The 23,520-nt window shown below is 39.0% G+C and overlaps 1 protein-coding gene across 4 annotated transcripts in view; it reads right to left on the bottom strand.

Annotated features, from left to right (window-relative positions):
* FNDC3A (fibronectin type III domain containing 3A) overlaps positions 1-23,520 on the bottom strand; it is a 118,954-nt gene that overhangs the window by 23,010 nt on the left and 72,424 nt on the right. For all 4 annotated transcript variants that reach the window (XM_080594706.1, XM_080594707.1, XM_080594708.1 and 1 more), the window contains 10 exons: positions 22,739-22,976; positions 21,040-21,312; positions 19,531-19,589; positions 11,620-11,777; positions 10,282-10,341; positions 8,415-8,553; positions 7,755-7,808; positions 7,004-7,128; positions 2,842-3,016; positions 2,074-2,160 (listed from right to left, as the gene is read on the bottom strand). In XM_080594706.1, coding sequence (XP_080450832.1) covers positions 2,074-2,160; positions 2,842-3,016; positions 7,004-7,128; positions 7,755-7,808; positions 8,415-8,553; positions 10,282-10,341; positions 11,620-11,777; positions 19,531-19,589; positions 21,040-21,312; positions 22,739-22,976 — 1,368 coding nt within the window. The remainder of the gene's footprint in view (positions 1-2,073; positions 2,161-2,841; positions 3,017-7,003; positions 7,129-7,754; positions 7,809-8,414; positions 8,554-10,281; positions 10,342-11,619; positions 11,778-19,530; positions 19,590-21,039; positions 21,313-22,738; positions 22,977-23,520) is intronic.

Here is a 23,520-nt window from a genome sequence, read left to right as displayed (position 1 = left end):
TTTTCAGGCTAAACCTGGAACACTGTGCCTAGTTTTGGTGCTCCCTGTTTGAGATGTTGAGAAACTGGAAAGAGCACAGAAGAGGGGCAAGCATGATGATTACAGGGTTGGAGAACCTGATGTAGGAGGAAAAGGCTGAAGAATTTGGGTTTACTTCGCCTAGAAAATAGAAGTTTCAGTGTGGGGGATCTAATCACAGCCCAATATTTAAAAGGTAGTTAAAGAAAATATGAAGATACTCGTTTTGCAAGGATATGTGATGACAGGACAAAAGACCACGGGCACAAGTGTGTCAGGGAAAATTCCACCTAAATATAAGAAAATAAATTAATCACCATGAGAACAGGCTGTCCAGCAAAGCAGTGGAATTTCCCTTGCTGGAAATACTGAAGTCTCAGCTCAACAGGGCTAGTATAGGGTTGAATAGCCAGATCTAAGGCTCTGCTCTCTAGACAAATTTGGTCCAGGTGATCTCCAAAAGTCCCTTCCAACCTAGACTTTTTTTCTTTGACTCTAGGAAAAGAAATTGCTGCTGTTCTTTACATTGTAGTTGCGCAGTTAGTTTATTGTGTATCCCCATTTGTTACGAGCAAAAACCTAAGCAACCTAAAAATTATTTTTACTTTTATATTTATTTAAAAATTGAATAGAATTCAAATGGTAGGAGTAATGTCAGTACAGTTTGAGAAGAGGAAATGTGAGCTAACATGCTTCTCAGACATTCTCCTGATACGGTTTACAAGATTAACAATCATCTCTGGTTGTTTTTGTGCCCTTACAAATGAAGTTAAAAAGGCAGTTGGCATTTACGTATTATAATAAGGTTTCCAATGGTTACAAAGTTTCTTTCAAAAGCCTTAAGGAATATTACTACTAATTAAGTCTTTCTCCTGTATAATAAAAATTAAAGACCTGATTAACACAGAATTTGTTTCTCCTTTATGCCCTATGAATGAGTGAACAGAGACTTCTGTTTACAGTTTTGTTAAGAAAAATACAGTATAAACATTCATATTTTATTTTAATGACAAACTTTGGATGCAAAAGTTAACTGAGCATTTACCAGTGATGTATATTATTAACATGTAGGATTACTTCCAAAGGAAAACTATCATCAAGTCCTGCAAGAGCAAGTTCCAAAGTATTTAGCTGATTTTTATTTGCAATACATATGTAGCCATAACAGTCCTAGCTTGGTGCCGTCCTGAGCATACACTGCATGTTTCAAATTACGTAAGTTATCAATAAAATCCAAATACTCTAAGATTAACGCCTATTGGAACTTTTTCTGCTTCTGAAAAAAAACAGTCATTCAGAAGTGCAAAATATTTGTTATCCTTTCAAAAGGAGCACGTGTATGTTTTAGCGTTAACTCAAAACAAACCAACCACCCCTGATCTGCTACCTTTCGTACTGCAAAGAGACACTGTTCTTAAGCAGCTCCCAATTCTTCCTTATGAAATAGTATTTTAGGTGCATGCAAGACAACAGCTATAGACATATTTTTTCTTATAGACTGGAAATGAGATCATTCTGACTCTGCTTCATACCTGGGGACACCCATTAGCTTTATTGCAAAAGCCATGCTACTGTTAAAGAATGACTGGATCCTGAGCTAGTAAGTTCAGACCCTCAAGATGTATAAGAATGGGTTCAGCACCACTGTAATATGACTTTTTTTTAACTAACTTGGGTTCAGTGCTATGCTAGCATTGATAAACTTTTTTTGATCAATGTTGCTCTTTATCCCAACACTTTGAGATGTGTTTAGTGTCTATATGCAACAAAAAAGCCAAATAAAAAAACAACTGTTAATAACATTGACTTATGTTAATTACACATTTCAAGATAGCTGCAACTGTTACGCCCTTTCAGAGGTCCCTACTCCTTCTACAAAGATGACTTAGGAAGCAGGCTTTGAACTCTTAGCTTTAAGAGATTGAAATTTTAAGAGAGACTGGCATCAAATTTGGTTTTCCTTTAAATAAGTCAGTAAATCAAATTTCAAGGTACTCTGGTACAAACAACCACCGACCAACCAACCCTCCAAAACAACTACGTGAAAAATCTTACCCTAAATTTGTATTTTGTACTGCGCCTCAAATTCTTCACCGTGTAGGTAAGATCTTCACCATCGTATTTTGGCTTGAAACCATATCCCTGCAAAATTAAACAGGATTACTTGTAACATTGTATTTGTCAACTAGATTCTGTAACATCATTCAATATAAATAAATTACTGTGTTTCAGACTATAATTGTTATGGCTCTCTGACAAAGTAATTAAATGTAACTTCATTGTGTAAACACAGGATATTTTATTTCTACCATGTGAGTCCTAATGGAAGCCAAGTATAAAAATAAGGTGGTGGTGATGAGGGCGAGTGAGGAAATGAATTAACCATTCTCCAGTTCTGAAGAGGAGAAAAAACAGCAAAGAAAAATATATAGTGCCATGAGGTATTATACCTAACACTTTGAATGGGTAAAACAAAGGTGCTTATGCTGAAATAACATATAGGGGGGCCACACTTCATGATGCAATTACTTTGATCCACTCTTGTGAGGCTTTAATTCACATGCAGAGTCACAAAGTTAAAAGTAGTCTAGACATCTTTGCGGGATTAGAGCTTAATCATACCAATAACTATTACTGTTGCAATAGAAAGGAGAAAGTTATGTGGCTTGGTCACTGCAATGACAAGTCTTTGGTTTTCTTTCAGAAAATACAGTTCCTTGTAGGATATTCTAGCAAAAGTAATCCCTGTTACACTTAAGTACAGCAACATATCAAACATGTTATAGTCTCTTTTCTTATTGAGAGTACGTATTCTAAACTTACTGAGTTCTCATCCTCCATCTCTAGTATATATGAGATTCCTTCATCTGATGGTGTTCCTGAGGGTTTTGTCCACTGTAGGGATAACCAAGTAACTCCAGCATTAATCAGCAAAGGACTTGCTGGTGTGGTTGGGGCAGTGCCTGAGGTATGATACAGGACTTCTTCACTAAAACCACTGTACGTAAAAACAAACGGTATGTAAACTAACCAGACACAATAATTGACATCTAGAAAAACATCATTCTTACTAAACACAGCTATGACAATTTCTTGAGTATGTGCACAACTGGAAATTCCAAGCAGATGACTTAACTTGCCCACGAATCTGTCAGTTATAAGCCATTTGAACAAGGTTAACATTCATAATAGAAAGATTCCTGTGTAGGACATAATTACAATGTTTTGCTAATTAACTTTGTTTTGATTTTTCATATTAAGTCATTATTCTAAATCAGTAAAGCTCTATGTGCAGCAATATACTCATACCTATTCAAAATCAAAACATGAAGACGTGAAAGCGTATGTGGGAAGATCCCAAAATACACTTTGCTTCCCAGGCAGCAATCTATGCAAATTGTTATGTGCTTCAGGTATGCTCTGAAGTACCAGTTTCTATAGTGATTCAGAAAATAACAGAATAATAGACTTACTCAATATTAAGTTAATTCGATATTAAGTTATTAAGTTACTTTAAGAGTTGGCAATACGAAAGTCCTATCACAGAACAAATGCAGTAGACTACACTGGTCTCTGAACTTTCAACCTTATCAGATGACTCTTAGATAAGCCTCCAAGTGATAAACCTTCTGTAACAAGTTACAGAAAAAGATCTACTGAGAAACAGAGGGATGCAAAAGTCAGTAAATGGGTACAACGCACAGATGGTGTGACATGTATCCATCTAGACTCTAAAAAAACGTTCTCAGCTGGCATTTATTTAGAAATTTGCTGCTTCTACCTCAGATCTGAAGAAACGCAGGCTTGAGAGCTTGTCTAATATTTTTTTTAAACTGTATGAAACTAATGTCAAAGACAAAACTTTAATCTAAAAGCTAGACATCATCTAAGTGAGCACCAGGAAGTCTTGAAAACAAAAATCCTCAAGTGTCTTGAACAACAGAACCAGTCAAATATCTTGTGTGTCCAAATCTGACTTCCCTGAAAAATCACAGTGTGAAGATACCTTGACATCCCTTTCTCTCTTACCCATTTCTCCTGTGAAGCAGGAAATGGAAAAGCGCAAAGCAAAAGAAAACTTAGAATTTGAAGGGAATTCTTCTTCTTCTTGCCAAAAGCCACAAGCGAGAAAATCTCTGAAATTAAGATGGTACGGTACATATGCTGTACATACTTAAAAAAAAGTTCCAGCGTTACAGTTAGGCTAAGAAAGCAGGAAGAGAAGCTAGACATACTAAACCTGCCTCTACTCACAACCAACTATTAAAGCAGTCAACTCACATGCAGATGCAAGGGAAGGGGGTCGGGGGTGGGGGGGAGAACACCTTGAAAAGCCTTAATCTCTTTACTTGATAGAATTACTGCAAAACACATTGAAATCAACTAAAAGAGCTCCAGTAATTCTCAAATTTGAACCTCTCTTAACATTTCACTTAGGACACTATAATCTACTATAATACAACAATACTATACCTTTTAAATAGATTTTATTTTTCCAGATTTGTTTAGCCACAGTTTCATGTTTGGTTAGAACCAAATTTAAAAATACGAGCAACTCAAAGAGAGAATATCCATTCTTGCTGGTAAAATCATTTAGAGAAAATTCAGTCTGCAAATACATAAGGTTCTCAACATATTTCATAAGGCATAAATTGTCACCCTACCCTAGTAAATATTATTTCAAGAGACTTAAGTAATACCATATAGCCAACATAATGCATTGTTATAAGGCTATGAAATACAGATTTAAAAATCTATTCAGCTTAATTAGTTTAAAAAGGGTACTTAACTGATGACTGTCTTCCACCAGCTTACACCACAGAGGTGTGTAATATGTGTGGATACTCCTAGAGGGTACATTTACACTCAGAAGTAACCAGGGAACAGGAAGAGAACTTGAACACTGGACCCTGCTTAACTGTCAGCTCACTCCCTGTCTGCTTTTGTCAACAGTTCCAATTACATCTCATCAAGACAAGTCCAGGAGTAACTCAGAGAACGGTTCATTCCAGAAACATCTTCCAGAAGGCAGCAACATAAGAAAGACTGTGTTGAAGCACTCTGAAAGTCAGCCTAGCCCACTACAGTGTCCTCAGCCAGTGACCCAAAGCAGGAGCCTACGGGAAGACACAGAGAACAGGTACTACACGCAACACATTCCCTGGGTGCTCTCCAAAGCCTCCCAATACGTCTCAGAGACCTCCTGAGACAGATGTAGTTTTCATGTACTTAGCCTGCAGAAGACTTCCTCTATCCAGCATAAATTACATCCTCAGGTCTGGCTCCCTATTTTTAAACTGTCCTTCAACACTGTCGAGGCAGGCATTGTTCCATCAAACACTCCTTTGTGCCAACTGAAGGACAGACAACATGCATTTCATGCTATAAAAACACCACTCCAGTGAGCCGCAGCACAGTGCTCAAAATATCTCAAACACAAACAAGCGCAAAATAGCAATTTTATGCTTGTGGCTAGAGAAGCCTTGATTTTATGCCACATGGGACCTAAATGTCCAAGTGCTACTACATAGTGTGGACACAGGCAGTCTACTCAAGAGGTATTGAGCCCTAGCAGTGAGAATATTAGCCAGCTTTCTTGCTTCACCCAAAGACCAAGAAGCACTCCCAAGAGATAATGTATCCAGTGGTGTAAGCCCAACCTGAGAAACTATTCCTTTTGTCTTGGTTTTTGAGTTCTTATATCTTCTACTGATGACATGCCATTCATTCACAACATAAAAACAAAGTTTGGTGCTTCATAACTCCTGAAAAATAGCACTTCTAAACTTCTAAAAATAATGACCACATATCCTAAGCATTTATAATAAGCTCTAGAAGCTCAAAAAAAAATCAATGGCATTGTAATGTCATATTTTGCCCATTTCCCATGGTAACATCAGACTAGTAGACACCTCAGGTAAAGGGACATATATAGAAATGGGACATGGCAGAGAACACAATGTAGATATACCTACAGGATGCAGAGTGGGTTCTGCTGGGCTTACCTCCTGCTCCAGCAGAGTTACCACCATGTCTTTATACTGTCATTACTACAACTCTAAATTTAAGGAGGGCTAATCAAGCTCTAGTAAACTGCTAAACCAGCTTCAAGAACTACCTTACATCTGGCACCATGTCAGACCTCACTGGCACCCAGAGCAGCAGACAGCATGGTAAAAGTTACCCTTTGTCCAAACAACATCAGCACACCTGCAGCATTTAACAAACCATTCAATTCTGGCCCACTGGAAGGGTTGCTTCTCTTTCAGCATGACCCTCAGCATTTTAGCAGAAGTGTTTATTACATCAGACACAAAAGCCACAATTCTATTGACCCCGTGAGTCTGTGCAACGTAGCGCTTCGCCAAAAATTCCATTACAAGTCAGAGCAGAAGGAAGCAAGCACAAGGTAGCAACCTTCAGTGGAGGTCAGCACGAGGCTACAAAGGCTGAAGCTAAAAACCAGCACAGCCTGAGCTGGGTTCACGTGAGAGCAGCTGGGCTGCCTGTGCCATGCTCGCGCTCCCCCTTTAGGTACAAAGGGGCATCGTGTACACAGGTTAGAGCAGGCTGTTTGAGAAATTAGGCTAAACCCGGCAGAAACAGCTGTGCTATCTGCAGGTGACAGCTGCTCATAAGAGGGGCTGAGATGTGTAGCATTTATATGCTAAGTATGTACACATGTAGTGGCTGTAGCCATAATAATGCCTGAACAAAACTGATTATGCCAGGACGCATTGAATAGCTGAGGTTAGAAAGGATCTCTGGAGGTGCCCTTGTCCAGCCTCCCTCGCTGAAGCAGGGTCAAGTGATTTGCGATGCAAATATAATCTGCAATATGAATAATCCAATCACATGCTGTAAATTAACTACGTAAATGGACAGAAGTCTTATTTCTTTAAATGCCATCATATGCTTTTCCTAAGCAAGCACACATATGCATGCAAATGCATTCCATAGTTATGGATACAACAGTGATATTTACCTCATCCCCATGTCATTTTTGGCTGCTAGCCTAAAGGTGTACCCCATTGCTGGTGATAGTTTAGTAATTCTATACTGCTTCTGTTGGCCATAATAACACTGGCAAAACTCTCCATTTCCTTTTCCCTAAAAAGGAATAAATTAATCACATTATTCACCCTATTAAATATGTGCCCATCAATTAAAGTAACACACAAATGTGAAGCAAACTCATTTTTGAAGTGTAACATAACTCAAGAAACCCTCCCGTAGTGAGGTTTTACATAAAACATACACGTATTGAATTAGAGGCTTTTAAAATTCCTTTCCACTTCGCATCTCCAAAGGGCTAGAAAGAAAAAACAGTACAGTTTCTACAGTTCTGCCATGGAACTGCCATGTTCTCTTGGAATAGCTGTCTGGCTAGGACTGGAATAAGTTTATGGGAACACTGCTGGCGCATCCCTTTTATACAAAATAAAGGCTTTTATAGGAAAATGATCTTATCTCATTGCTCTTGAGAGAAGTATTGGTGAAAAAGCCACTATTAAGGGTGGCAGAATCAGGTAACTAAGAAATATTTGATACATTATACACCCTAAGAAAAAATTAGGGCGATAATCACGTTTTCACACTTACTTTCAGAAATTATGTATTTGTCACATACCTCTCTCTATACAAGTCAAAGTTTTGATACAACTCAATGTGCATAGTCACATACAACTACTTTTGAAAACCACAAAATGAAAAATAGAATAGAATAACTTGCTTACTTCATCCCATTCTAAAAGGTAACTGTGGATTTTAGAACCATTATCGCATGATGCCTGAAACAAGAAAAAGGGAAATTAGAGCTCTAACTAGACACAAGATCGCTCAAGGAAAGATGCGTGCATGGATCAAATCATGACAAGACCAGTGGATGGCAAATGATGCTGCCCTTATATGACTGTTTCACTTGCCAAGACAGTGCTATTTCTGTTTCTATCTAGTGAATGCTTCTATTTTATTTTTTTTTCATTTAGACCTTGAGAAAGCATTCTGGCAGCAATGTAAAATACTACAGAATTTTTCTAAGCAGTTAGATTGCAGGTCTGTTCAAATCTCAGTCTTTCCAGACCACTTAATTTGCTTTGCACAAATAAGCCTATGTTCAATAAGAGAGAAAGAAATTGGTTCTACAGTACAGGAGGGGACCAGAACTCAAACCAGTGTCTCTGTTCAAGTTCATTAACTTTATTTACAAAGGCTCCTGGCTTTTCTGGGAATCTTTTTCTCTTTGCTGAAGTCCACATTTAATCCAATATACATACTTCAGTCACGGAAGTGTGGTTGAAACTACTGTTTGACAAAACTTCTGTTTCAATGAACTGGCATTTATTCACAAATCTGAAACTGCTAAAGAGCTTTAAAGATTTTAAAGTAATTCTTACCTTCCACTGCAGAGTAAGAGAATTTTTGGTCCGATTAGTTATCCTGGGCAGATTTGGAGTATCAGGCTCACAACTCATTGTGGTAAAACTCTCTGCTTCTGAAGGACTCCCCCTTACACAATTGCATTCCACTTGGACTCTAGAACGGAAAACAGTCAGTAACATTTTGATTCAAAATCTATATATACAATTTCCAAAGAAAACTGAGTATTCAGAATTAAGTTACTGCCTTGCTATCTCTTTATTAATATATTACTGTTACAAATACATAGCTGGTGAAAGCTTCTTGGTCAACGGAAGCAATGCAAAAGTAGAGTCCTTTACTTTGGATGTACATCATTACCATCAGTCAGCTTTATTCTCACAATTACATTTGAAATACGTCCATTCTTTGCTGTGCTTTGGTTGGGAAATAATGATAACATCTTGCAGGCTCATTATTTGTTGTAGATGTGTAAGTTGATAATACAAATAATTCTTCTGCAAGTGCTTTCTTGAGAAATGCACAATGAAGCTGTTAATGTATTTTCTGAGAATCTTTTGCAATCCTTCAACAGCTTGCTGAGTCTGTTCACCCTGTTCACCTTTTAGAAAGGCTGTGCACTAGCTCTCCGTGTACTTCAGAAGAATGAATTGTTTCTTCTGTCTCAAAGAGAAATGGTTTGCTTTTCTCATAGCTTTTCTCCAAAACAAAATAAAAGATTATTTTCTGGCCTCCTCTGCCCTCCTCCCTCCTCCCAGCTGTGTAGCCATGTCTCCCTCTTGAGTGAACCCATATATTACTTTCTTCTTACTTAGTTTCTTCTGATTTATCTGTTCCTTTGAAAGAGAGAAAAAAACAATCCACAGAACACCCTTTTCTCTGATCACTGGTTGCAGAAGGCCTTATATACTGGTTGCATGAACAGTCATAGGAAAACTGGCATTGTAGATTCCATGAACAGGGATAGCAAAACATTTGAACAGTGACTAGTGCTGCATACAGTTGTTTGTCCTTGCATATAGTTGCAAATACATAATTTGTCAGTTTTATCTTCGGAATTTAGCCTTTCTTGTCTTCATTTTGGGCAATAGTTAGACTGGCAGAATTCTGTTTAATTCCTAGCTCAGGAAGAGCTTATATGGCTAAGTCATCTACTCACATGCTTCCTCTAAAAAGACCAGAAATAAGTAAAAAAGAATCTGAACATAGCCTGGTAGAAAACAACTTATACATGGCAAAAAGACCTAGGCTCTGACCTCTATGCTCCACACATTTTCAACTTAAAACATCATTGGATAAAGTTCATAAACACTACTTAAAATAAGAACAAAATCACAGGGAAACACTTGCATATGAAAGAGTTTCAAGTCAATTCAACTCTTTCAAGAGTCTTCAAGCTTGAACAGTGGAATTAAACTGAGCTTGGGACATATTTAACAATGTATAGGGGGGTCAGATTCACTGGTCTGCTGGAGCAAAGTGAAAGCAGTGTGAAGTGGCCAGTAGAAAGTTCTTGTGCAAGGTACCTCCTTCTTCTATTTGTGAGAAAATGGCATAAAGGAAGCATCATCTGTGCCTGGCTCAAAGAAAAGAAAATGGTCACTGTGTTGGCATGTAAAGTAAAGACCAAGTAAACAAGCAAAGACCACAGAAGTTGGGTGAGGCAGCAACAATCTCTTATGTTTTTCAAAATGGATTGTGTGGTCAAATAAGCCAACAACATTGACTTGAGAATGGCAATATTTCAGCTATCATTGTGACTTAAAGGAGGATTTCAAGGGGTAAAGACAGTTTCTGAAGAATTCTGCAATCAAATATATAGACAGAATGAAACTTCGAAAACACTCCCAGTGAATTTAGTGAACAGAAAAGGAAGATACTCACTTTGCATGGTAGTCAGTTGCTGGCCTGAGATCATTTACAGTAACTTTGTTTTCTTCTCCACTGGAAAGAGAGATGATTTTGTTAAAGAGATTGTTTCAGAATCACATACTTTATAAAAAGGCACACATTTAACCTCTCCACCTAACACTCCTTGTAAGAAACATCTGTTAATAGTTTGCTTCTGTTGCTAAGTATGCTAAAATGCAGATGCTTTTATCTTTGAATTTTATGGGCTTCCCTCATTTGGTTTCTGTTGTTTCGCCTCTTTTGTTTTTGAAGAAAAATTATCTTCTTTACTCAGTAACATCAGCTGCACATATTGGAGAACATGCATGTGTATGCATGTACATTATTTCAAAAAAAAAAGTACTGAATTACTGGATCCTGTAGAAGCATGAATGTTTATAAGTCTTCAGCCTTATAAAAATGATTATCTAAAACCATAAACGACTGCATATACCTACTTTTTAGAGCCTAGTAAGCAGAAAAAGCACCTAAGTGACACCTATTACTCTGCTTTTAGTGAACCAGCTTATGTTAGAAAAGTTCTTTTCCTCAAACTTTTAGCCTAGTAAGCAGAAAAGACACCTAAGTGACACCTATTACTCTGGTGTTAGTGAATCAGCTTATGTTAGAAAAGCTCTTTTCCTCTAGCTCTAGGACAGGGATATCCAACTTGTGATTCATGAACTGCTCCAAGTGATTTCCAAGAAATCCATGGAAGGAGACTAACAAATGCTAGCTAAACACTAGAAGATTTATATTTAGAGAGCTCTGTAATTTTAATGGTAAATTTTACTGTTAAATGTAAAATACTGCTAAAGTTGCAAAAAAAAAATGGTTAAAACCATTGTGTTAGGAATTAAACAGTTTGAAAGTTTAGCTTGTTTTGATGCTGCTCAAGTTGTGTTCTGTGGAAATCTGTTTCATATTCTACCACTGCCTCTTGCCAAGAGCATTTCCAGAGAAGGGAAGAATACCCTTACTGGGAGGAGCAGCATGTGCTGAAGTAAATAAATACATGCGCAATTTGTATTTGTTGCTACTTGTACACATCTTACTTCGTGAGAACCCATAATTTCTAGTGCAGCTGGCTGAAGTACAGCTAAGTGGTATTAAAGCATACTTCCACAAACATCTAAACATATTCTAACTGTTGGTATAGACCTCAGTAATAAAACGGAACCATTTCTACTGAAAAAGTAACCTGTTTCAGAAAGAGAAGTTGCACAAAATTGCTAATTATTTCAATCTCCAAACACTGGGCAGATTTTTATGAGATTTTTAGCCACACAACTAAATGCAGCACTGAATAAATAAAAGAAAATGAACACCTACATATATACAGTTTTGTATTTTCCATCTTTTCCAGTATTTGAAATCATCACTTCGTAAGTATAAACCTCTGGTATGTTATTCTTGTCAGTGTCTTCTCCGACATCGCTGGATGGAGGTGACCACATAAGCAGTGCTGTTCTTGCCTGAATGTCTGATACCTGTAGAAATGTAACTTTTGAGACTTGTGCCCATTTAAATGCAAATATAAACACTGCTTTGCCACATAGGGCCAAATAAAAGAGAAGAAAATCACACACCATTAACAGCTCAGAGTATTTATACTTATATATGATCTACTCATTAGTTTTCACAGATGAAATCAAGCTGGAAATGAACATCATAAGACAGCTGCTATCCTAGGGCACAGGGCTGACTGCAAAGAAACTTCTAAGCAACGAATGCCACCTAGTGGGCTAGAAAGGTTAGGCACTGGAACAGGCTGCCTAGAGAAGTGGCAGTCACCATCCCTGCAGGTATTTAAGAGAGGTGCTGAGGAACATGGTTTAGTGGTGGACTTGGTATTGCTAGGTGGTGGTCGGACTTGATGATCTAATGGGTCTTTTCCAACCTAAATGATTTTATAATCTATGAAACATGAGATGATGGCATGTATATATTGTGAAATCAGTTATTTCACTTAATGATAAGATTCCAGGTGTTATTTTTGCTGTCTTTTTGTTGCTGTTGCTTAAATATTTTGACATGACCAGCACTGTGATTTTAATACCTTCATGCTGACACAGTTTTCATATGACATATATAAAAGCTCAAGAATTTCTCCAAAATGATGGGCGTTACTGTAACAGGTAAACTCTCAACAACTTTCTCATTAGATTAGAATTTCTTTGGTCAACTACCCCAGCAAATATTTATTGATCATGATATGAATAGGGATAATCTTGTACTCTTTTAGTAAAGGGAATACTAGAATGTATCTCATAATGTGCACTGAGTTTGGGTGCTCACACAGAAGGCAGGCTCACTAAATGCATGTATGTATTTCAACTTCCCAAAGAATTCCTGTGGCAATGCCTGCACAGCCCACCCTTTGCAGAAAGGCCTGCATCAGAACAGCTGGTGTGATAGAAAGGAATACACAGGTCGTAGGGAACACCACAGTTACACAGACATGCAATTAGGGTCACCCCGTACTCCTGGAAGAACACATGCTGCAAGGTGCTGGGGAATGCTCTTAATTCTATAGGTGACTGCATGGGTATGTGCATGAGATTACAATTTCTTAGGATTTTTTACTGAAGGATGATGCTTAGAAATTTGTGGGTGTTTATTAATATTGCACATCTACTGTTGTGGTTTGTATGTTGTGCCTACATAATATTTCCAATCATTTCAAAAGAATTGACAACACACTATATGAAATGACCAGTTTCACAGTATCACTGTCATATATAGACTAAAAAAAATATTTTTTTGAATAATTGCTTTTGGAAATCTATTACTAGAGCATGAGAATCAAAATGCTATTTTCACAACTGGTGTTCTTAACCTGACTGGGTCAACTTCAAGAATGAAGCAGAGGAAATGGCTTATTGGTAACAATTTTTTTCCTAATGTCCAGGCATTATCTTTCATTTTACCAGTTAAGCCTACTTGCCCTAGCCACCGTGGATTTGAACATGAGATCTCCCCTTTTCAGCAATTGTTTCTTATGTATTTGAAGACTTATCATTTGTGTCTCCCCTCACTTGCCTAAATCTCTGATCATTTTCACTCTCCTCCTTGATTACCTCCTCCTGCTCCCTTATCTTCAGTGCTTTGCCCAGAACAGTACGTAACACTTCATCTGATGCTTTACTAGTGCCAAACTGTCCTACACACTTCATATTACATTTCTCTTCAAACACCTCAGTGTATCTGTCTTCTTTTACAGAGGACAAGTCAAAACGGTTGGTATAAATGAGAGCTGGCGTTACATCTTATTGGAACATTAAAACATTAGAGGTTTCAGCTGTTCACTACAGAGAGAACAGGAAGGGTGGGACATCAAAGACAACACTGCAGAGTAACAGACAACTGACAGAACTTTGAATAGTAAAATGAGAGCAGAGTGGAAATCTGTTATATAGCAACAAAAGTCAACAGAGAACAGGATGAAATGTTCTTTAAGTCTCTGGCTGGAAGAAGAATTATCTTTAGTTATTCCCCCAGGACAATGTTTGCTGGTGACCTCATGTAAGCAAGAACTTCCATAAGATTTCTGATATAATAGATGACAACTGTTAATATTGTTTCATTGTGTTAGAGTTACTGTGTTACGTACCCAGCTAAAAATCAGTGACTATGTAGGTTGTTCTGGTTGTTTTACTCTGTGTAAACAGAGTATGTGACTAAACAATATTACGAAGATCTGAAGCTTTGCTGTGGCCAATTTGTCAAAGCTTAAAAAGCAACAGATAATGTAATTCAACATGCAGAAATGCAAAGTGAAAAGTATTTGAAGAAGCTGGGAATTAAGGACATTCTAAAGGTGCATGGAAAGGTGCAATGTAATAAAAAAAAGCTATAAAAAAATTCTAAATGACACAAAAAAAGAGCTAACAGGATTAAAGACAAAAGATATTAAAAAAAGTATGAGGAAAACTCCAAGTCAGGCACTGCTCTACTACTTCTGGATGTAGAAGTTCAAACTATAAAGCATAATGCAGGAAAGCAAGAAGCGTTTAGCAGTTATTTCTGCCCTGTATTTGCAATGCAGCAGAAATCCGTATCCACTCTACGGAACGCTGTAGGTGGACTAGAAAACTAACATCCTGCAGCAAAAGCTCTGGGTCCGGCAGATGGTGCCCAGTGAAACCAAATGGCCTACAACAAACCAGGTGGTCACGTTAAATCAGTGGTTCCCCTTCAGTGATACACGCTTGTGTCAAACCAAGCAGTGGCAAGAAGCCAAGCCTAAACTAATAAGCATTGGGGAGTACTGGGGAGTGAACTTCTCATGGAACAAGTGTAAGAGGCACGTACCGGAGCACCTGAGAGAACATGCTCAAAGGCAGAGAAATGAAACACGACGAGCAACACTTTGCCAGGGACAAATACTGGAAGTAATTTCCAACCCTATCCAACACCTGAATCCCACTGAAGCTGCTATTTTCTTTCCTGCAACCCCAAAGAATCAGGGTGGTGGAGTGTAAGGTCCCCTGAAATATAGCTTGTGTGTGAGGGGTCACTGATCAGACAAAAAGAGAAGCAGTAAGAGTTAGGACTCAGCAACAATGAGTTTTTTTCTTCTGGACCATACAATTTTTGATGCTAAATATTTCTTATGTTCTGGAGCTTTTCAGCCAACTCATATAAGTGTATGAGTATTTTCAACCATTCAGTTGCTAAAAAAAATAAATCACTGTTGCAAGCACATACAACTGAATCTAACTTAAGTCCTTTACAACTCATTTACAAAACATTAGATACTGCTTTTCGGGTTCAACTTGTAGCCAGCAGAATGATTTTTAAAGACAAGAGTAGGTCCAGATTATGTCATATATACTTTAGTCAAGAATATTATAAGGGACAAAAGCAAAGTATCAAAAGATTAGTAATGGCTAAAATGAAGATTTCCTATGAAAAAGAATTCCCTGTTGTGTATATCCACTATGGTAGTCTTAGATTACATCAACATATACAATTACTCTACCTTCAAGTTATGTATGCATGACAGTCATTACTAATTACTTTACTGAACAAGTAATCATTCTGTATTGTTGTTTATCCTTGATGATCAGTAATATCTCAATACTTGACTTTCTGAACAGTAGCCAGAGCTTTACTGAGGAAAGCAATCACTCAAGTTTCAGAAATTCCCATCAGTTCTCAAGTGCAAAACACTAGCACATTTTCAAATATCACTGTGATATGAGGAGGAAAAAATTATTTTTGAAGAACAAAGATTAAGATCAAAAGAATCCTCTGTTCTTAGGTGACCGATCCGAGACACCGAGGAGTGACTTTTTCAGAAAACTTGGCATTACTTATTACTTCGTATACTTATTCTGCAGCTGCAATTGATTGTGGCTGCAGCTCTGAGCACTGCGCTTCTTCAAAGCAGATTATACCACTTGACTCGGGCCCTAGGCGCTGAGGAAATTAAGAGGTGGCATGTCTCCACTAGCAGTGCACCTTACAAAAATAATCTCCTTATTAACCACGTGCCATTTGGGTCAAAAAAAAAAAAGGAGCAGTTTTAATATGTGCAAGCTGGATTGCATTCGGTGACATAAGGTACTTAACTGGTGAGTAAGCTGCATCATGTTCTAAAAGCCCTGAAGCATACACAACATGCATGAGCTACAAAACACGATGTACTCCCAAGGGCTTTACAATGCCATACAACCAGTCCTCAAACTCCGAGAACTCTGAGTCCCTATCCCTTCTTGTCATTAAATACCCAGCCTTCAACTCCATTCTTCACTTTGCTTTTTGCCTTTTCAGGTCCCCTTGTCTTCTCTTCTGCCTCCTTTGCTGTTTGGTTAACAGATGCGATGGCTGGTGCAGCAGAGTGCTCGAATGCTGAGGACTCGACACAGTGCCACCTGAGAACCACTCCAATTTACACATGGGCAGAGAAAGTTCAGTTCCTTCCTAAGTGCCGCTGCCACGTACAAAAGGACTGGGAACCCAGAAAGAGAGATGAAAGAAAACGAAGATACGCTGATAAAAATAAAATACCTAATAGGAGTCTGGAGGCAGCAAAGCTGACGTGCCCTGTACAGCACCAGACTGAAAGAGATGTGGGAATGAGAGCACACCACACAGAACGCTGAGTTTAGATGTGCATGCCTTGGGCCCATGCACCAAGACATGGGACAGCCCAGGAGAGGTCACAGCCTTCAATGACACTCTGGGTTTCCTGAAGGAGGATAAAGTGAGCTGAACAGCAACTGCACGATCACCTTGACCACCAGCACAGCCAGTACGCCCTGTGCCAGCACTGAAGTTCAACCAGGAAACAGGAGCTGACGATCCATCGAGAGAGTCATGGCTGAATCCCCAAATACAGTGCTTCAAGCAAAGTATTAACCAAAAACCTGTAGAAATATTTCTGATGAGACCTACAAAAAGGTGGTGTTAAAAAATAATCTCCTGGTTCAGTTGTAGGAGGGTGAGGAATAATATTTCCTTGGAGAAACGGTGGGAGACTTGCTTCTGATCATGCAAAGCCTCAGTAGGCAATCCGGTCTCCCTTCCTCTCATCAGATCCCACTCCCCAAAGCTGCAACATCAGCTACTCTTCCATCCACCCGCAGCCCTGACGGTCCCTGTAAGCCTCTCCAAGTGCTGGAAGTCTGGCTTTTTGCCTTGCGTGCTGTTTGCTCCGTAGCAAACTACTACTGCTTAGGCCTCTGATGTTTTCTGAGGTCTGCAAAGACAGCGCTTGCAGGCACACAGCTACATGCAGCGAAATTCAAGAAAGGTCATGGTGGGGAGGGGAAATGGTGAAACATGCTTGTCAGTAAGCCATGGATTGGCTGAACGCTGCAAGTAGAAGAAAGCAAAGGGAACAGGACAGGTATGTACTGGAGCTATGGCTTTTTTGTATGTCCTCTACAACACAGTAAAAGTCACCATCTGTTGATTACACTTCTCACAGTCTCACTCTAACCACCTAGGATGCTCAGTTGTCACTCCCCGTGGCAATGCAGTCACTGATGACAACCCAGACTTGGATGCCCTGAGCAGGGGCAGAGGACTGTGCATACATCTCCAAGAAAACTGGTCCCCTCACTTCTAGTCAGGATAGAAAGTGTGATCCACATTCTGCTGAAGTTAAGAAAGTCACAGCTGGCACTCAAGATTCGAGGGCCACTGAGAATGGCACTGGTTAGCACGTCCCAGTGACAGTACAGTCCTGCAGTCAGTTAACCCTGCAGCAAAATCTGCTCCTGTGCCCATTCTGATGCAACATGCGGCGAGATTAGCACGTGCTCCTTTGATAGGATAGACTTCCACGACCTGGAGTTAAAGGGGGTCTAAGGCACCAGTCCCTTCAGCTATACAGCCCTGAGCCACTCACAAAGCAGATTACTTCGTACAGGGAACGGCAAGGACCGTACAGAAAAAACACCATGTCACCGTGTTTAAAAAAAAAGATAGAAAAAAAAGGCAATTATAATCTTGCACACAATGGGCCAGCATTAGTACTAAATCTTCACTGCTTCACTTTGAAAATGGAATATAATTCTTCTAATGCTACTTTGATGCCTATCTTCCTACAGTGCCATGTCCAACAGCAACCCTGGAACCTTGCACAGGTCTCTACTGCTTGATCTAACACTGCGATAGCGATAGGTGTTTAGTACCACGCGTGGAGATGAAATGCACAGCTGGGCAGTGAAATAACAGGCTGCAAAACAAAACCTCTGCTGGCAGGTCTCACGAGTACTTGCTGTCAAAAGGATGATGAGATTTAGGAAAGCTGGATTACACCCAAGCTCCTGGATAAGACTTGATGGTATCAGACACAGACTTCGGTTCACTTCTCACAGCTATAATCCTTTCTGACCCTTTTTTCTCCCGCTTCTTGAAGTTTGGCCCTAACCGTTGGTTCTTCGTTCCAGTCTGTACTCATTTACTCCATACCAGATGTCTTCCCTTTAGTTCCCATTGAAGTTCCGGTGCCCTTATCTCACAAATCATCTTTTTCAGGCAGTTTCAGCCTCTTGCTACTACTGCCCGTTATTCCCACCACTCTCAGTCTTACTAAGAGCAAAAATAACAAACAGGAAAGACACTTGTTCTCCCAGTAGATCACACGCACTGTTCTATTTGCTCCTGGTCTCACTTTCCCATCTCGGACTCCTCATCTATTTCAGGATCCCTCAGTCTTGATTGTCCTTTGGACCTGTGCTCCTTGCCAGGAGCTGTCTCTGCTCTTCTCTTCTTTTCTCCACCACACCTTAATCTTCATAAGCTTTCTTTCCAGTCCCACTTTCTTCACCTAAAATTCTTTTTATGACCACTCCACCAACTCTGGTCTCCAAGAACATCCTGTTCAGAGCTACTGAAGTTGACTGTCACAGCTACTATCTGCACCCCAGCAGCAGCTAGGATCAGCTTACTCCTATTTCTTCATTTCATTTCTCTCAACCCTTTCTTATGTGATTCGATTCAGACAATTTCCACCTCTATGACAGGGGCACTGAAGATACGTTACCACGTTCTGATGTTTGGACACAGCAAGATCCCAAGCATTTAGGTCTGCCTGCTCAGCACCACAGAATCACAGAATGGCAGAGGTGGGAAGGGACCTCTGGAGGCGACCTGGTCCGACCCTCCTGCTCCAGCAGGGACCCCCAGCGCAGGGTGCCCAGGACCCCATCCAGGCAGCTTGTGAAGATCTTCCAGGAGGTGACCCCACAGCCTCTCTGGGCAGCCTGGGCCAGTGCTTTATCAGTCTCAGTAAAGAAGTGGTTTAGTGGTAGATTTGGCAGTGCTAGGTTAAGGGTTGGAACTGATGATCTTAGAAGTCTTTTCCAACATAAATGATTCTTTGATTCTAAGTGCTTGCTGACGTTCACAGGGAGCCTTCTGTGTCTCAGTTTGTGACCATTGCCTTTTATTCTGTCACTGGGCACCACTGAAAAGAGCCTGGCTGCAAGAGCTGGGACTGTTTAGCCTAGAGAAGACAAGGCTCATGGCAGATCTGATCTATGAATATAAATGCCTGAGGAATGAATGCAATGAAAAGAATTCTGCATAGTAAGTATTAAGACAATTTTAGCTTTGTAAATGTTAATATATTAAAAATGACTTCGGTCATTTGCATTTCAGTGAATGGAAGTTAAGTGAATTTTCATTACTGCTGAAAATTGAAGAATTGAACTTAGAGAAAAGGAGGTATAAATGTATAAAATAGCAACAGATACACTGATTTTATGGAAAGCTGCAATTACTTACCACTGGCTTGGCTATATTAGAAAGAAGTGCTTCAAGTGCTTTTGTTTCTTCATCCTTTTCTTAAAAAACAAAATCAAAGCAAACAAAGTGCCCATGAATCATTGTTCAGTGACTTTACATTGAAATAGCTCTTCAAATTCAACAATTGCATATAGATCACAGTATGTATAAAACACAACACTGTGCCAGCTTGTATTCAGCTAGGACAACTTAAAACCAAAAAAGCTCCCAAAGTTGTTGTTCATTTTAAACTAGTTGTAAATCTTTTCTGTGATTAACAGAATACAAAAAGCGTGGTTATCTTTTATTAATGTGTGATTTTAAACAAACTACTGCTCTGGAGAAGTTAACCTCTTGCCTGAGATATTCCCTATAGATTTCTCTTGGATGGAGTCACAGCCAAGTTACAGTAGTTTAAAATACCTTACTGCACATCAGCTGGAGGACTACCGGTGGCACTGGTGGCCTCCATCCGTTACAGGGTGGCAAACCTTAGCTTAACCTTCAGTTTTATCTCAGGGAAAGGATTTCATGTGCTCTGCTTCAGATGGAGGTACACCCAAATTTTATAGAGGAATTTTACAGAAAATGTTTTTATGTGGTTTCTTTCGCACAATAAAAGAATTTGATCATCTCAGTAGTATTAAGTGCACAGGCTACTCAGTTTTGTAGGTGCAGACGGGCATTTTTAATTCACTTAAAAACTTTCCTTAAAATAAAATGTAAAAGATGGAAATGTGGGTCCCTTCCAACTCGGGATGTTCTACGATTCTATGAAACAAACCCTAAAAAAAAATTAAAAACAAAATAAAACAGCAACAACAACAAAAGATTTCTGAGGTAAAATCTATTTACAATTTTATATTTCTAAGATTGTTCATGCCATTAAAACTAACTAAAATGCATTTCTAAATTCTGCTTGTTAGCACAAGTCTAAGTCACAGTACATCCTTTTCCAAAAAGCTTTCAAAAACCAAAAAAAAAAGAAAAAATGGACTTCTCAATTTTTTGTATAAATACTTATAAAGAACTGTTAACATAATTTTTATAATGTATGTAAACAGCACATTTTGTCACCTGTGTCTCGGTGAAGCCTGCTTATAGATAAATACCAGCTGTCTGAAAGTAAACTGAAGGCAAGACAGATGTCAGAGTGGAACTAGTGAAACGCATACATCCAAATTTGGAGCAACAGTTCAATAAATGTTACCAACTGCTGAATTCAGGTTGTATTATAAAGGTATCCCTTGCTGCTAAGCTCTCATGGGGTTTTCATAGTTTTGTTCTCTTAGAGCCATTGTTCCAACACGAGGCGCAGGCTGGTTGCCTTACCTCCATTCCATGTCTATCACCCAACTTCAAGACTGCCAAAGGATGGTGCTCTACGTACAAATGTTGTGCTCAGCCAGACACTGGACTTGCATATTTTTTATATATATATACACACACACATACACACGTAAATTATACATATATATACACACAGACACAATTTTTGTTAACACTTACCTTCTACTTCTGTGTCTGTCTGAGAATTACTTTTTCCTTTACACACAGACTTGCTTTTGGTAGAACCTGTGCTTATGCCAGCTGTGTCCTGTCCTTTTGAAAGTCCATTAGGTTCACTTGTAGGAGAAGGACATTTCTGAGGAGATGATGGAGGACTGTTTAATTTATCCTTCTGAGTTCCATGTCGATCTTTTAATTTTTTTTGTAACCTTTCATATGTTTTACTAGACCTTTCATCTCTAAAGTTGGCTCTTCCATGAGCAGGCAGAGTATCTAAATGAAAGTTAAAAAAAAAAAAAAAAGAAAAATAAACAAATTGTGAAGGACAGAATGTAATTAAAAATCTATTTAAAAATGCCATGTGAGTTAAGTGTGTGCTTCTGTGCAAAATTACATCTATATTCCTATTATAAAACTGAACCATCCAGAAAGTGAACTTATATACAGTAACTGGACATTAACAACCTGTTAGAGGAGAAAGTGTAATCTCTCCTTCCCACATCCTTTTTCTGCTTACAGAATTATTCTTAAAGGGTTTCTATATTCTTCCTTAAGCTGTAAGGTGCAGAACAAAGTCAGCACACTACTTCATTACATGGGAGGAGACCTGCTCTGATGCTGAATGCAAAAAATATGGAAGTTTTAAATTTTGGAACACAACTAGATTTCTATTACTTTAATGGTGTTTCTGCAGAAATCAACAGGGAAAAAAAAAAACATACTGTTATCAAAGCAATGCAAGTAAGAAACAAGGTTTAACTTAATACAGAAATACTAACAATTCCAGCAAGAAGCATAAGACACTGGTATATTTTTTATCTGACCACTTTGTACATCATGACTATTTAAGTGCAGTGACTACATGGAGGACATGTTTAGAAGATTTTAGTAGTGTCACAGAACACAGAGTATCTACCCATCTACAGTGACATGACAGTGCTCTAGTTTCCCTTTCCACAGCTTCTACCTTCTTTCTGTGAGAACTGCAACCTGGTGTTGTTCTCTAAAAGTCTTTCAAGGTCAGCACCTGCTTTAAAGCAGAAGTTTATGTAAAGAAAAGCAGGTCTAACAGAAAAGTAAATATTTATCTAATAACCCCACCCCTGTTAGTACATGCATACACTATGTCACTAAACAGTATTAAAGGCAGATAGCAATAGTTCTTCCAAAGACAGCTTCAACTACAGTATTAAGTTTAAGCGGGTAGCACCTGTTGGAATTTATGATTCTATGAATTCAGTATGGACATTAGCCTGAACTTGCAGTTTTATGAAAATAGCATACTTTTTTTCATGTGCAATATTGAAAACTCCTGTTTCAGGCTTCAAACAGGATACTTGCAGATGGTATCTCAGAACAGTACTCAAGTATGGATTAAAACACTGAATGAGAGTGAAAACCATCGGTTAAATCACCACAAACACTTTCTGCACTGCTTTTGCGGGCAAATGCATAACTGATACACATAAAAAATAATCTGCGTATTTAATGGATAACCAAAAACACAAGTTCAATTAATGAAAATAACTTCTGAAATACTAAGCTTCAGCAAAAAGACTGGCATCCTCAAAATATTTTTGTACAGCTCCCATTCAAACCATAGTTGTGCGTGATTCAGCAAGCACATCAGCATCACAGATTCTGGAAACCAGTACAGCATTCCTTTGATGGAACTTGCAATACTTACTGAACTACTTACCCAGATCACCATACATTTGCGAGGTGTGATACTGTGGAATGTACTGCGTCGCTATGTCACCGGCCCCGGTCACTGGTGAGTACATATGACGTGGTGGAGGGGGTATCATGGCTGGAAGAGGAAGGAAGCCAGGCAGTGGGGGATGAGGTGGCCTGTGTATCACTGCGTGACCGCCAGGATGAAATTCTGGAGCCTGGGGAACCACCACAACCCTTCGAACACCGTTATCCTCAATAACCTGTGTAGTGAGAGACCACGCACCAAAAAAGAAAGGCTTAGTAATGAGCAAGAGAACAAATATGTTGGGAGCGACAGTCTGAAAGGTATGCTTCTGTGTATACTTAAACAAAACCAGCAATGGCAAAACCCTTAAGTTTGAGAAAAAGGAAAACACAAAAGGGTAAGAAAAAAAAAGGACAATATAAGGGCAATCTACCTTCCTGTTAAGTGTATCAATTGCAATAAAGTGCTTAACTTCTCAATGTAATGAGGAAAAATACTGTTGCAAAATGTGAGTGCAACATCTTATAAACAACTAGATATATTTATGCCATTAACCTAAGCTTCTCACCAGGGCTCTGTTTCCAGCCTCATTCATACCACTCGCATGCTATACTGCTCCTCAGATTTCTTCTGCAGTGTAACAACTAGATGGCTCCCTGGAAGTGATTTGATGGGCAGGTGGACCTCACACCACATAAACAGAGAGAAAAAAGGCATAACAGTGCCTGGTCCTTCCAACATCCCCAAGTCAGTCCTCCAATGATAACCCAGGAGGCACC

This window comes from Anser brachyrhynchus (assembly GCF_964034855.1).
Source record: "Anser brachyrhynchus genome assembly, chromosome: 1".
Lineage (NCBI taxonomy): Eukaryota > Metazoa > Chordata > Aves > Anseriformes > Anatidae > Anser > Anser brachyrhynchus.
The sequence above is the reverse complement of the archived record's forward strand: the minus strand, read 5'-3'. Positions and strand labels throughout refer to the sequence as shown.